The sequence below is a fragment of the Olea europaea genome, chromosome 14, assembly GCF_002742605.1.
Source record: "Olea europaea var. sylvestris chromosome 14, O_europaea_v1, whole genome shotgun sequence".
Classification (NCBI taxonomy): Eukaryota; Viridiplantae; Streptophyta; class Magnoliopsida; order Lamiales; family Oleaceae; genus Olea; species Olea europaea.
Genome location: NC_036250.1, coordinates 8567037 through 8582155, shown reverse-complemented (window position 1 = coordinate 8582155; position 15119 = coordinate 8567037). Strand labels below are relative to the sequence as shown.

Genomic DNA, 15119 nt, shown 5'->3' with positions numbered 1-15119 from the left:
ATATTAACACACGTTAACATCATAACTCGAGATTTATTGGGTATCAAAAACCCAACAATAAGCGTATTTTAGACATTACTTTATTATTTATATTAAAACGTGATCAGAGAAGGTATACGTTATTCAAAACTTGAAATAAGGGAGGTTCGTGTAATTTTCAGAAAAAGATGACTTATCCCTAAAATCGTCAGAAAAATCAAAGAAGGTCCATTAATTTGCCTTACTATTTAAATTTGGTAGTTCTCATTAAAAGCATCCCTAAAAGTTTCATTCGAAAGCAGCCCATACGGAGGAAACAAACGAAATTGGTTGTTATTTAAGTTTGGTGGATCTCATTAAAAGCATCTCGGGCAGTCCCATCGAAAACGATCCAGGTAAAGGTGACGAAGAGATTGGCTGTCATTTGCATGAGACAACCACCAACCTTCGTACAGTTACTCATACATCATCCATTATATTCGTGTGCACCTCAGGTTGGACCGCCAATGGTCCTGGATTACCTGTTACTAGTAATAAAAGAAATTGAGTTTCCATACATATAATCTATCAAGATGAATTAAAAATAACGCAAGGAGAAAGTAAATATATATAGACAACAATGGTCTTGATTGCTTTTAATCTTTACATTGTGGTAGAAAATTAAGATTCAAGTTTCTTACTGATCATGAACTGAAAGGGTTCAACAAAAGAATTTCTACGTTCCTTGTAAAGATTCTCGAAAATTATGAATTTGTTTACAATACTATTCTAGTTGAGGCTTATATAGATCAACGATGACATATTTTCACGTCCATGAATGTCGTAAAGTTTACCAGTCTCCAGTCATAAAAACTTAACTTACAAGTCTATGAATATAATGGAAAATTTAAATTTTTTTAACCATAAAAGCTGAATGATCAATATTTACACGAATATATTGTAGTCATAAAATATTTATCCCATAAATGATTAAAACTTTAACAATGATCCATAGTAGTTACATGAAAAGTGTTATTCTAGCCATATGTGAAGTAGTATATTCTAAATAGTGGTATATTCTAAATAGTGGTGTATTATCTCAGGGGGACATTCCCACAACATTTTGGGCAAATTATTCGAAGGCTCCAACTTTTAAGTTCATTCGACTCTCATTGCCAGCGCGCTATTTTTTTATTTTTTTTTTTTTTTTTTGGCGTATACTTTTTTTTTCACCATCACAAAAGTAAGCAGGATTCATCCTAATAGATGAATTCTTTCTATTCTTCATTAGTCAATCCATTTGATCAACAAATTCAAAAATTAGAAAGGCAAAATTGTCATTCCATTATTCTTATTTAAAAATATTTAAAAGAAGAAAAAATCAGAAAAAGAAAAAAAAAATTAAATAAACAGTAATAAATAAGTATTGTCACTACCTCCATGTGGGGATTAATCTTCCGTGGTTTCGTTCACCCAAATGAAGAGGGTATTCTCTCCACCTTGTTTTTGGACTGTGGGGTGTGGTGGTGGTGGTGTGATGGTTGATAAGTGTGTTTTTATACACTTATTTAGGTCACAAACATGACTTCATAACGAGCAAAATGATTGAATTGTGACTTAATATCGTTACATTTGTGAATTGTAGGGAACACCGATGAATATGGTGAAATTCAGAAAAAAGACGCGAAAAAGAACTAAAATGACGCAAAGTGAAAGTTCAGAGACCAAGATGCAATTATCCAAAAGTTGACCTGATGAACAAATCGAGAAATTAATTAAGCCGAATGCCAATTGATGATACCTCGGGATGATGGAATGGAAAGATTGAAGAAAAAACGCTAAGAAGTGAAGGAATTGAGCAGAAGGAACCAAATGAACTTCTTCCATAGCTAATAGCACTATGTGACCATATAGTGCTACTCTCTATGCGGCTATATAAAGGCAAACCGAACATTAATTCTCACAAAACTTTTACTCTATGCGACCACATAGAGATGCTCTATGCAGTCGCATAGAGCATTTTTAGCCCAAATCCGTAGTTTCCTTATTCCGTTGAAACTGTTATGGAAACAATCTTTTCAAGGTCCTATATAAACGAAAACTTGACCAAAACGAATGGGATGCCATTTTTACAAGAAAAAGGGAGATTTCGAAGAAGAAAACGAGGAGAAAATAAGAGGAAAACTTCGTGCCAAATGAAGATTCGATTGAAACTTGATTCAGGTGATGACGTTTCTTCAACAATTTTTGTATTTTCTTCTTTTTAGCATATTAGGCTAGACTTTTCATTGCTAGGAGATCAATGAACCTTGCAATCCTATATTTGATTTTTTATTTAGATATTTGACAATTTTAAACACATGTTCTGGAATTGAATAATTTATTACATTTTTATTTCCATATTATTATTATGCACGTAATTATATGATTTTGGTGGCCTATTTTATGCATTCGAAAGAAGAAAAATAGGTTCGACATAGTATAAATCATCATAGGGTCCGATAGGGGATAGAAATATACCTCTATACCTTGTGTGAATTGTTGAATATTCATTAAATTCATAATGCATTCCTGTACGTTAGTATTCGTCATAGAGATATAGTCGAATCACATATTGCGCTAGGTTTGACATTGCTCGAGAAAGATTGCTAAATTAAAATAGGAATATTGATTCATCTTTTATGGAACTGTGTATCAAATTTGCACGATTGAAAATTGAATGAGTATTGCTTAGGAATTCGTGATCCTAGTGCATTCGAAAATTCATTAATTCCATAAATTCTCGTAGATCGTGTCCAAGTCATTTTGCATGTAATATAATTCTCTCATTCATAATTGCATCATAGTTTATATCTTCTTTAGTTACATCACAATACATCAATTTTACTTTCGTGTTTCGATTAAGATCATAATAGGTTAATTTGAACTAATTCAATCCTTGTGGGATCGATACTTGGACTCATAGTCAATTTTACTACTTGTTAACGAATCGTACACTTGCGGTGGGTTTTAAATCGAAACAAATAATTTCGTGAACAATGGTCATGATAACGGTGTGATCTTGAGGTGGTGGAAAAAAGATGATTACATTTTTTTTTTAATTCTTTTTTGAATTTTGAACTTTCAAATTTTTAATATTTTAGCTAAGAATATTAAAACAATAATTCAGCCATTTTTTAATTTTTAAATTTGTAGGTAAAGTGGATTGACTATCGAGAAAATGAATGGAATTCTTCAAAATGGATGAATGTTTCTATTTTATAAAGGTTAGAGTACAAAGTAGCCCAGAAAAAGGGTTGGGAAGAAAATGCATATAAAAGCTTGTAGACCTTTGCCATAATTTACCCCAATTATTTATTTATTTATTTATTTATTTTTCTTTTTGGAGTTATACTAAAAAATTTATATGTTATGCATATATATTTCAAACTCCTTAGACCTCTTATCTTAGAAGGAGATTGGGTTCTTATTGGTACAAACAAGGGGTATCTAACTATTACACTTAAAAGACAATGAGTAAAGCACAATGGTTTTGACTCTTGAAGGTATTCGTCTAAGATAAACTTTTTGATGAATTAATTAGAGCAATATTAACCGTTGTCATTGGATGGGCTAGAAACTGGCTACTACTTCAAGTGTAAGGGATGACAGCTTAAACTTAGATCTCTCATTGTCTTTAGGAGAAATTCCTCACCTAAAAGATTGAAGGACTTGATCTACTTTCTCCTATCCATCAATAGATGTAACTTACTATTCAATATTTTTTCCTATACACCAATATTCTATCGTACTAAACCATTTTTATGTTCATTCTTGTTACAATTACGTAAAAATTTGACATTCAGTTTGGTATTGTTGTGAGGTGGTAGCTTTTTATACATTGATATTAGTAACACTTTAAACAATCAATGAAACATTTTCAATGGCAAACTTAGCCCCGTTTGCTCCCATTTTCTGAAAATGAAAATAGGTAGAATAATATATTTTTTTTAAAATGAGTGATTGAAAAAGAAGGAAAATTTTTCGATTTACGTGTAATATTATTTTATGAAAGATTGTGTAGTTGAAAATAGGAAAGAAAAAAATAAAATGTAATGTAATTGAATTTAATGGGGGCCAAACAACGTACAAGTAGCTTCTTCAATGTATTATTCAAATATGTAAATTAACCATATTTACATCCCAATTGAGCAGAGATATTTGCATCATGTCATTTCAATAATACAGTATTATTTACATCATGGTTCACATCACACTCGCATGTGAGGAGTGAGATCCACGATTAAAATAATCGCAAACCCCACTGACAAATGAGGGCTGTAATTGTACTGTCCTTGCTGGACTGTACAAACAGTAATAACCTTTCAATTAATAGAGAAAGAGACCATTGCCTTTAAGACATTGTCCAATGATTAGACAATATGCTCCCTCTAAAATAAATGACTGTGTAAGAAAAAATAAAATTAACTTTGCATCCATTATTTATTTATTTTTCCGAGACTTTCTCAAAAAATAATATTAATAAAGAAGATTACAAGAACAGTATCCGATCGCATGCTGGAGTAAATCTTTCATATATTTTGGTGCGAATTAAGAGAATATACCATTTGTATGAAATAATGTTCTAAACAAAAAAAGCACCCAGACGAGCAAAAAATAGCAATATTTGTAGATTTAAAAAACTTTTATACTGGGACTAGACAAAACTCTCGAATCAAATTAATCGATCTTTCTTAAGTTAAATACCCGAAGGGGTATCTGAATTCGAAAACCGACAGGTTCTGTTCGGTTCTCGGTTCTAAATCAAGAACCAAATAATCGAATAAAAATCGAATCTCCCGAATTTTTTTAATTAATTTATTTTAAATAAGTCAATTGTTTTATTTTTTCTAAATAAATTTGCTAACTAGTTAATTTAGTTCAAACCCAGAAATATGATTTTTCCTATTTCTAATTTTCACTTCAAAACCAATTTAATCAAATTGAACTAAGTTTTATCCAAAACTATTACTCTACCGTAGTGTCGTTTCTACCGTTCTGAAGAAATCAAATTGAAGCTTGATGATGACTCTCTTAATTATTTTGAGCTTGCTATCTTTTTCTTCTTGTGATTTTAACAATGAAATTTATGAAAAACACATCAAAGAAAGACGCAAAGAGCATATAAGATTGAACTATGTTATTTTGTAAGAGTTAAGATTGAAAATATCATTAGTTGAATTAATGTCACTTTGGAAATATTAAAAAATGTAATTATAATACTGAACTTGGAAATCGAACAGAACCGATCTGAACTGAATGGAATCGAACCCAAACGATTCCACAATTAAATTTGGATACAATTATTCCACTTACTATATACTCGAAAATTTCGGGTCCGGTTCGATTCTTGTTAGAACCGAACCGAATCGAACCATGTCTAACCCTATTTTATACTCTGAACAAATTTTGGTTGGTGTCAAAATTGATCAATAAGATTATCTAGATCTTGTGAGAGTCAAAGACATAAGGATTGACTTGCAGAGATAAATGGTAGGGATTGAATCAAAAAGTAAAAATAAAGATGTGCAAAGATAATATGAAAGAGTAATTCTATTTTTTCTAGGCTTATCGCTTGTATTTATGCTCGCGCCACATGTATATGAGTGAGTTCGTAAAAGAATTCTTGAATCACGAATATATCTTATCAAATAAAAATGTGTAGGTAGAATACAACTCCGTTGCATATTTGCATACAAACTTTGGTACTAGATTTTATTTCAAGTTGGTCTTGAGGAGCTAACTATTGTATACTTTGTCAAATTTATGTATATTATTCATAAATCATAAGATATGTTTGAGCCAAGTTCCCAAAATTTCTAATTTTAACTTCTAAGCATTTACGACCTCGGACTCTTATAAGTTGTGACAACTTTCTTAGAATATGCCATTCAATTTATTTATAAGTCGATTCATAAGTAAAAATATATATATACTATAACTAGCTAAAAAAAAAAAAACATTATATTTAGAAGCAACCTTCTTTTCCTATGATCCCATTACGTTTATTGGATTCCTGATCAAGTTTCCTTTGTTAGAAATTATAAACAAACAATTTTACTCTTGAATCCTACTTGAGTTAAATTTCTTCGACGCTTGTAATTAAAGCTGACAGACTTCTACTAGTGAAGATTTCATATTTAGAAGTGGACATTTATCCACAATGGAGCCCACGTTTTTAGTTTGAGGAGGTGTGGTGGTGATTGTTGTGGATTTGAGGTGAAAGTTGTGGTGTTAGGGGTGGTGAGTTGTAGATTTGAGGTGTCGGTGATGATTTGGGTGGTACCAACAATGGTGGAGTGGCGTGGGACTAAGGTGGGGATTATGAAGATAATTTGTAATCAATTAATTAGGTAATTGTCGTAAGTTAATTTGATAATTGTGACTGATAAATTAGTTGAAACTTATAAAAAAGTGTGATTAGGGATTAAATTTGTAATTGTGATCTATAGTTTGTGTATTTTTTTTATTGTGATGTTGTGTGATTTGTAATTAGTACGTAACGATGATCATAAATTGTATGTTTGACCATTTAATTAATTAATTGATTACAAAATTTTATTAAGTGATCTCAAAAATATGATAACCTGATTTTTGAAAGAATTGCACATTTTTATTTTATTTTAAAGTATACCTTAAAACTATAGTAATTATATATTTTTTTTTTTATCTGGTAGCTTTAGTCGGCGATAATAAGTGCCTGTTTGTTCTCTTTTAAAATTTTAAATTATTTGCTAAAGTATCACTCTTCACCCCAACTCACACAATAAAATATAGGGAAAATATAAATCATTAAAAATTTTTACTCTTTATTCGTACATTCTCCAACAAATATTATTGTCAAACACTGTAACCCCAGCCCACTGAACACTGAACTTAATTGACTGATATAGGAACAATATTTAACTAAACTTCGTCATTCCGCAGAACAGCATGAATTCATCAATCAGGTATTTCTCGTCTAATTAATACATACAGTGTAGTATTTGTATCTACAATAATTGAACAATTTTTTGATATTTTTGGTAATTTAATTTTCTTGTTCTTTTGTGTTCTGGTTGTTTTAGAACGGTTTGAGGTAAATTTGTAGGGAGATATATGTTCTTGTGCTTGTGTTATAGAAAATTCGTTGTAAAATTTGGAAATTTTTATTCCTTATGTTTGTGTAATTTGGGTGTTTTAGAACAAGTTGTGAATTTTGGGGATTTTATTTGCTTATCCTTGTGTTTTCTGGGTATATTAGGACATTTTTTTGTAAATTTTTGGGGATTCTATTTTTCATGCTTGTTACTTCTGAGTGTTCTGGAACAATTTTGTTATAAATTTTGGATATTTTATGTTCTTGTGCTTCTGTTTTCTAGGTGTTCAACAAGATTTTAGGATTCCGGGGACTTCTGTAGATTCTTAGTGCTTTCTCGTATTTTCTGTATTGTTTCTGTGAGATGGAATTAGAAAAGTAATATTTTTGGGGTGTTTTGTTAGTAAAAGTGTAGGTATTTATTTATTTTTTACTTTTATTTTTTTTCCATATGACATAGAATCCAGTTGACATTATTGGATATGGGAGAGAATTTCATTTTGGATTTCTTTAATATGTTGTATTTGAGGAATTTGACATTTATTTAAGTAGATTTTATGTGGCCCATTTTCTGGCCATGTTATTTTTATATTGTGGTAGTACTATTTCTTTGTTTTAAGTATCAAAAATGATGATGATGTAATTTTTTAAAGTTCTCAACCTGGGAAATTTTGAGAAAATTTGGAGGCAAAAGGTGTCCTTATCTTATAATAATAATAATTATGTTTTGCTTGTGATTATGAGAAATAGTTTCTGATAAGATTGGCTGGCATTGCATGGAAATTTCTCTGAAATTGAGTTATTCTCTTTGAATGGAATTAGGATAAGAGGATCTAGTTAGCTTAGGTTTTTGATTATGTGAAGTTGGAAGATAATTTTTTTTCTTTTCTTGATGGGTATGATTGTTGTCCAAATTTGAGGATTGAAACATTTATGGTCCTCTAGTCATTTCTTAATGTTGTTGCTTGAACCTTAGAACTAAGGGCAGGCTCTAATGCTCAGACTCTTCGAAAAAGTCGTAGTACCCATGTCGAAAACGACACGACATGAGTATGGATATAAAATATGTGTCGAATTCTCCAATTTTCAATTAGACACTTTGTCGTTTTTGTTTCTTCTTTTTCTTTCTTTCTTTTCCGTTTCTTCTTTCCCGTTTCTGCTCTTTATACAATCGAACACTTTGTCGTTTTTGCGGCACTAGGTTTTCCCTTCTTTTTCTTATCTCTTATTTATTTTCATTTTCATTTTTTTCATTCTTTCCCTCTCTGTATCGTTGGTTTAGAATTTTGTTTGTCTAAAATGAAAATGAGTTCCATATAGTGCTACTTAGTTCTCCATTAAGTCAAAATTGCAATCAAGTTCCTTATTTTTTATTTTATATAATATTTAGTTATTCCCATAATTGAAACTAAATTCCAAAATTCTATTTTATTCATCTTAATTCCTTATTCAATACCCATTTCCTTCATTGTGAATAATTGATTTTGGTCTATTCAAAATGACATATTGGATTAGTAAAAAAATTGAAGTTTTAAACATGTACTTTCGTGCTTGTATTCAAAATTTGGACTCTTTTTAGCCATATCCCAGTACCCTACATTTTAAAAAATGAAATATTCGACACTTTGATACGTACCCGTATCTGAGTCCGCATCATAGAGGGCAAGTTTGCTAAGAGAATCTTACCCCACGATAATTTTTACTCTTTGAGGTATTGTAAAATACCCTTTTGCACTGTATTTTTTATTTATTATGAGCCACTTCATTTGATTTTTCTACTTCATGCTTTCTTTGATGGTTATTAAAGTAATTATAACTGCATGGACATAAGCCGATCAACAAAATAGTTAAATCAAAATAGAAGACCCAGTAATATGGGTTGCTTCTAACACAATATTTTATCATTTAAATCACGAACCTGTACCCAGTAAATTGTATTTAAAGGATTTTGTCCATTTTCCTGGGGTCTTAAATGGCATATAAACACGTGCAAGATACAAGTCTGTACACTTGAACTTTGTTTCTACATGACCTAACCAATTTGATCAGATGCCTCTGATTCATTTAGACATTTTTTACTTCAATAATAGATCATGCCTCCTTCCATATTACTGCACTATTAATCAGTTAGAATGACTGTTTATGATAATGTTATATCTTACAAATTAGTAAATTTTTTTACCAGGCTCTATAAATATTGACGTTGATAAGGAATACTAATATTTTGCGAGTTTTATGTAAGATTACAAAATGAAAATTAATTTAATCTACTAGTCAAAGAAATCAGTAAGTTATTTTATAAGTGAACAGAGAATAATTATCAATGAACATCCACTTGTTACCATCGTACCAGAACCACTTTGGTTACAAAACTTAGCAGAAAATGCACATAGTTTCAGACTAGGCAGATAGATAGTTGTGATGGCACATGCTATTTTCAGTTTTCATCTGGTAAAACAATCTGCACACTTCCCATTTCATGTATATGCACAGCCACAAGTTACATATGCATATGTAATTGTATATATATAAGTTTGGAAACGGTAAGAAGTTATTGATGTGTATAAATTTGTCCAAATGTTACAGGCCTTCCCTTCAATTGCTGAAAATTGATGTTTTTCGGGCCCTATGATCTGAGAGCAAACAATTTGTGTGTGTCCAAGTACTTGTTTTCATAAATGGTGCGGTATATTTCTTTCCGTGCTTGGATCAATCACTTCCTTGCTTGTATGAGGTATGTACTCCATTTTTATCTATTTTTTTGTGTTTATCTTCTGTTCAGAATATGACAATGATTTTATCTTGTAAAGGACTTGGATCTTTTCTTTCTTGTTACTATGAACATACATTGATTTTTCAAGATTGCTATTTTTATTATCTGGACATTTTGTCTTGTGTTAATGAACAATTGAACATATGTTGAGGTCATCAAGATCAGTGTTTGTATTTATTAGTATTTTGGATCGACTCATGCTTTTTAGATGGAAAAATAAGACTACTCATGCTTTTTAGATGAAAAAATAAGTTATTTATGCTTTTTGGTGGGACTAGGAATTAGTCAACAAAATTTGTGTAGTTATAAATCAACTGTACAGACTTGGAATAAGGATTGGCATTAAGTATTGACACTGGAGGAAAGAAGCACCCCTTGTTTCTAAGTCATTGACTTTTTGTGTTCTTATTGCACTGATCCAATATCATTTCCAGTGTACAAAATTGCTGCTTAAGTTTTCCAAAAACATGTCCTGTTCTTGCATTAGAAACATGATTTGATTATCATGCAGAAACATAATGATCTGAAAAGACAAACCTATTTTGACATGATGAGCACTGTAGTGGTGGATGGTGTATTGATGGAGTTTAACTCTAATTTGTTGTGATCAAATTTAGATAGTCTATTTTGAACAGAAGTATGAGAAAATTGTAGTTCGGGAAGCGACTTTGAAAAAAATATTTTCCCTAAAAGCATATGATTAAACAGAATGTGTTTTTTTATTGAACTTGACAAAAATATTTTAAGGAGAACCAATTAATTTACTTTCACTTCCACCTGAACTCTGGGAAAGCTTCATACAAGTTAGTCAGGTCCGCAAAGCTTTCTGGAGCCAATTGATTTTGCTTAACGTTAATCCTGATTGCTTGTGAACACTCATCACTGAACTCGTGATGGTAATACAAGAATCATTTGCAGTGTAAAAGTTGTAGGCTCCTTGAGTCGGTTACAACTTAATAAAAACTCCATGAAACAAATATTTTGAGCTCTTTATCTTTAAAATATTTTCTACAAAGGTTAATGTTATTCATACTCCATGCATGTTACATGATGCCCCATTCAAGCACTTCAGTGTTAATCATTCACTCCCTTGATGACAAGAAACCAACATCCCTACTCTCCCACCCACCACCTTCCAAGGGCTCCAGTTGAACAATATCACTTCTGTAACTATGCATTGAAATTCTCATAAAGCCATTCCATCATGTTCCCATAATTTTGTCATTATTTCAAATAATTTTTGGAGGTCTGCTTCTCGAATCCTGCTGCATTAAGTTTTAATTAAATGCCTCGAAGCTTATGCCTTAAGTGTCATTTTCAGGGCTTAAGTCTTGATTTACTGAGTCTTACTCCTCTAGGAGGCTAAGATGTGTGTCCATTTGTCTTGCCTTTATGGACTTTTTATGCCCTTTAATTTTTGGAATATATTTTTTTCTAGTCTTGAAAATTCTTTTTCCCCCTTTGTTGTGCCCTTTTTACACGGACGTGGAAGGATAAATCATGATTGCAAATGGAGGATGATATCATGATACGGATGGGGAGGATGGTAGGAAATAAAATGTGTTGATTTTCTTCAAGATCATATGTGTGTTGAGAGAACTTTAGGTTGTTTTAAGTTCTAATTATTAGATTTTTGTATTGTGATTACTAGTTTACGAATTTATTATTTGCTATATTATTGATCTATTTTATGTTTGTTTTAAATTAAGTTTTACTTTGTTGATTTCCCTTCTTCCCTATTTTTTTTTTTTTTTTTTTTTTTTTTTTTTTTTTTTTTTTTTTTAAAAATTTTTTTTTTTTTCCCCCTCCCCCCCCCTTTTTTTTTGGGGGGGGGGGGGGGGGGAAGTAAACCATTTCTTAGTATTTTGTTTTCGGTCAGTTTATGTATTTTTATATTCTTTTGAATTGTTATGTTGGTTTGTATGGACTCTTACCCCTTATTTCACCGAGATGAAAGCCTCATTACCGATAGAGCATTTTTAAATTTTGCTTGTTTCTTCTAGACACGGATTTTTGGAAGTTGTAAATCTTTTATGACATTAACGAGTGATGGAATTTTTGTAGCCAAATCCAAATTTAATGGGAAAAAGGTAATTTTTTTGTTGTAAAAGTTTGAATTTTATGTTTCATAAATGGGCTGTCCAATAGTTTTTTTGTAAGTTGAGAGACTGATGATTTATAATAAGTTTAGGCAGAGAAACAGGTTAAGATTACTGATAGAAGTATGGGATTGGGTTCGTACTTCACAGAATCATGTTAATACAAGAAATATTTTTGCCTTCCTCAGAATTTTGACACGTTCATGGATGTGTGCTTATAAGGGCCAATAGTATTCCTTCTACGAAAATATGAAGTGGAATAATTTGTTTCTGAAATCATGCTACTTAAATTGATAAGATATTAGTAATGAAGAGTACATGTTTTGTGGCATTTAACTGTATCATCTTAATGCCAGCATTTTCTGCACGTGTATAAACTTAAATTGTAACAGAGCAGAGGTTATCTTGGTTGCTGTGCTAAATCCCAACCAATTATTGCGGTGGATGAACCATCAAAAGGATTGAGAATTCAAGGACAGGTGATGAAGAAACCGAGCATTTCAGAAGATTTTTGGAGCACCAGCACGTGTGAGATGGACAACAGCCAATTTCAATCTCAGAGAAGCTTATCATCAACTAATTTATCAAATCAGAGCCTCAATCAGTACAGTGGCACTGGCAGCACTAGCAACTGTTCTGAGTTTATAAATCATGGCAAGTTTATCAAACTTTTTTGTTTTTTCTCATGAAACTGATGTGTAAAAGTGTCAGCAGTGAACAGCTCTTCAATCATCTTGAATACCCATGTGGTGCATTATGTACATGTAAACTAATTGTGGGACTTGGGGATCATTTCAATTTTTTCACTTCGCTATTTTTGTTACTTTCTGATGCTGTTGCAATTTTTTCGTTTTTCTTGATGCAGGTTTTATGCGTTGGAACCAAACCAGGCTTCTGTGGAATGGAAGTAAAAAGTCTCAGAGCAAAGGAAAAGTTCAGGAGCCTGTTTTAAAGTATACATTATTTTATTTTATTTTATTTTATTTTATTTTTTTTGTGTTTATTCATGTGTTCAGTTAAATATTTAAATCCTCGAGCAAAAAATTAGATTAGTTTTTGCATTTATGCACAGAAGTGTAGTGAATATTTACTTTAGTGTGCTTGTCTTGATAGTGTGATATGTGATCAGTTAGTAGGTACTGTGCGTATGTTATGGAATAAGGGTTAATTATACTTGTGCTCATTAAACGTTGATCGAAATTTCATATTGGTCACTAGACTTCATTTTGTATCAAGTTAGACACTAACCTTCCATTTTTTTTTAAGTTGGGTCACTCTCTATTTTCGATAGTTTGACTAACAGGAAATGTGCCAGGGAAATCTAGTTATTTGCCAAATAGTTTGCATCGTTAGCTCATCTGCTAGTAAAGTGAATGGACATAGATGAATGACCAAATTTTCCCGAAAGTTCAAGTTTAGCGACCAATTTGAAACAAAGTTTAGATTTAGCTCCACTAGGAATAAATTAATGTTGAGTACTCAATATGTAGTTTTTTCCACGGTCAATGACCACTAGAGTGTTTAACCAAATCTTTTATCCAGTTCATGTTTAACTTCTGATTAATTTCTCTGTCATTTTGAGCCTATATCATTTTTTGGATTATTTTGTTCTTCAAGACCACAATTCTGTACCTTTTGTCAACTAACTAGTACTTTTATCGCAGTTGGAATGCAAGTTATGAAAGCTTACTGGGCACTAGCAAGCGTTTCCCTCAGCCAATCCCTCTCTCTGTGAGTTGTTCATGCCATTGCTGGCTGCTCTCTTTATATTTCTCGTGTTGTCTATGTTTGAATATACCCTTATGACCTTTCAATCGAACAGGAAATGGTCGAGTTTCTTGTGAATATATGGGAGCAAGAGGGATTGTATGATTGAGTGATTTATTCTCTCTCTCAATGTCCAATTTTTTCGTGATATTGAGCCCTTATAAGAAGGTGGGATGTACTGTTTCTAATAGGGAAGGGTGTGAAAAGAGAGAAAATTTAGTACAAGTTGTTCTATGCCTGGAATATCCTATGCTGCATGGTTACTTAGTTTTACTGTCTCTTAATGTGTAGTGTTCTTTTGACTGGCTTTTAAATGAATGTAAGACACAATCACTGTCGATTTTTTCAACTCTTTCTTAGTTGATTTCATTTTTAAACTGTTCTTTTTCTCTTGGTTTAAGTTTCCATAAGATCATGTTTGGTGCACCGTATTACACTAGATAAGAGTAATGCTTATGCTATTCGGTGTTTGGGGAAACCGATACATGAATTATTTTAATCCTGATTAATCTTCTAATGCTGTCCACTCCGGATTCATTGAGACTTATAATCAGATCGAATCGCTCGTTCGAGTTTAATGGGCTCTGATATTATGTTAAGACTTAAATTCCATCTTAATAAGGTCAGTCTGTTAAGAGGAGTAGTCCAAGATTTTTTTAAATTGATCAATATTTCGGTATTTAACCGATGTGAAATTTTTATCCCTTAACAATGTACCTATCCCTACAGACTCAAAAGGTCTCGAACGTCACATCTATACGAATAGATAATGTCTTGATCAACTGCTCCATATACGTAGATCAAGGCATTATCATTTTATCCAAAAGGCAATAGAGACACACCATTATAATTTAACTGGTAACAATTTACAATTTTCAAATGAAACAAGTAGGCTAAATTTTGTAAATAAAGAGTTCCATGGTTCTAGAGGTGCTTACACTTGGGGTCCGTTTTGATATTTTAGCTATTTAACACGAAAGTGAAAATAGAGTTCAAATTGTAAGGTACAAACATTTAAAGCATGTTTTTTACTAATTCCGTGGAAATCAAATTCCTATGATTTTGGTGATTTTTTATTTTCCATCTTATATGGAATTGGTTTGTTTTTTTCTATCTTTACAATCAAACGAACCCTTAAATTAATTGATCCTAACCCTATGATGGTCTCAGTTTAATTCTTGAGTAATGCTACTTAATCTCACTGGGATTACGATCCCAATCTAGATGGCGTTAATGTGGCATTAAATAATAGGTGAAATAAAATAAGAAATTTAATTTCACATTTCATTCAATCTATTATTTAGCGCTACATAATCTGGGGTTGTAATTCCAGTGCGGCTGCATATCATTATTCTTAATTCTTTGGTCATTAGATTACGACGCAACGAATTCATATTCATTGCAC

General features: G+C 31.6%; 1 protein-coding gene across 1 annotated transcript; it reads left to right on the top strand.

Annotated features, from left to right (window-relative positions):
• The first annotated feature begins 6802 nt into the window (after positions 1 to 6802).
• LOC111409037 lies at positions 6803 to 14095 on the top strand. Its single transcript, XM_023038939.1, has 6 exons — positions 6803 to 6947; positions 9662 to 9809; positions 12345 to 12601; positions 12813 to 12900; positions 13612 to 13678; positions 13770 to 14095. Exons 2-6 carry the CDS (start codon positions 9754 to 9756, stop codon positions 13821 to 13823), a joined length of 522 nt encoding a protein of 173 aa, XP_022894707.1. The 5' UTR covers positions 6803 to 6947; positions 9662 to 9753; the 3' UTR covers positions 13824 to 14095.
• Positions 14096 to 15119: the final 1024 nt, after the last annotated feature.

Bases quoted from the DNA above. Each gene is read 5' to 3' on its own strand.
- LOC111409037 (XM_023038939.1), top strand. From the start codon at position 9,754: ATGGTGCGGTATATTTCTTTCCGTGCTTGGATCAATCACTTCCTTGCT. The intron at 12,602-12,812 runs GCAAGTTTATCA...TTCTTGATGCAG, and splicing joins TTCTGAGTTTATAAATCATG to GTTTTATGCGTTGGAACCAA. The intron at 12,901-13,611 runs GTATACATTATT...CTTTTATCGCAG, and splicing joins GTTCAGGAGCCTGTTTTAAA to TTGGAATGCAAGTTATGAAA.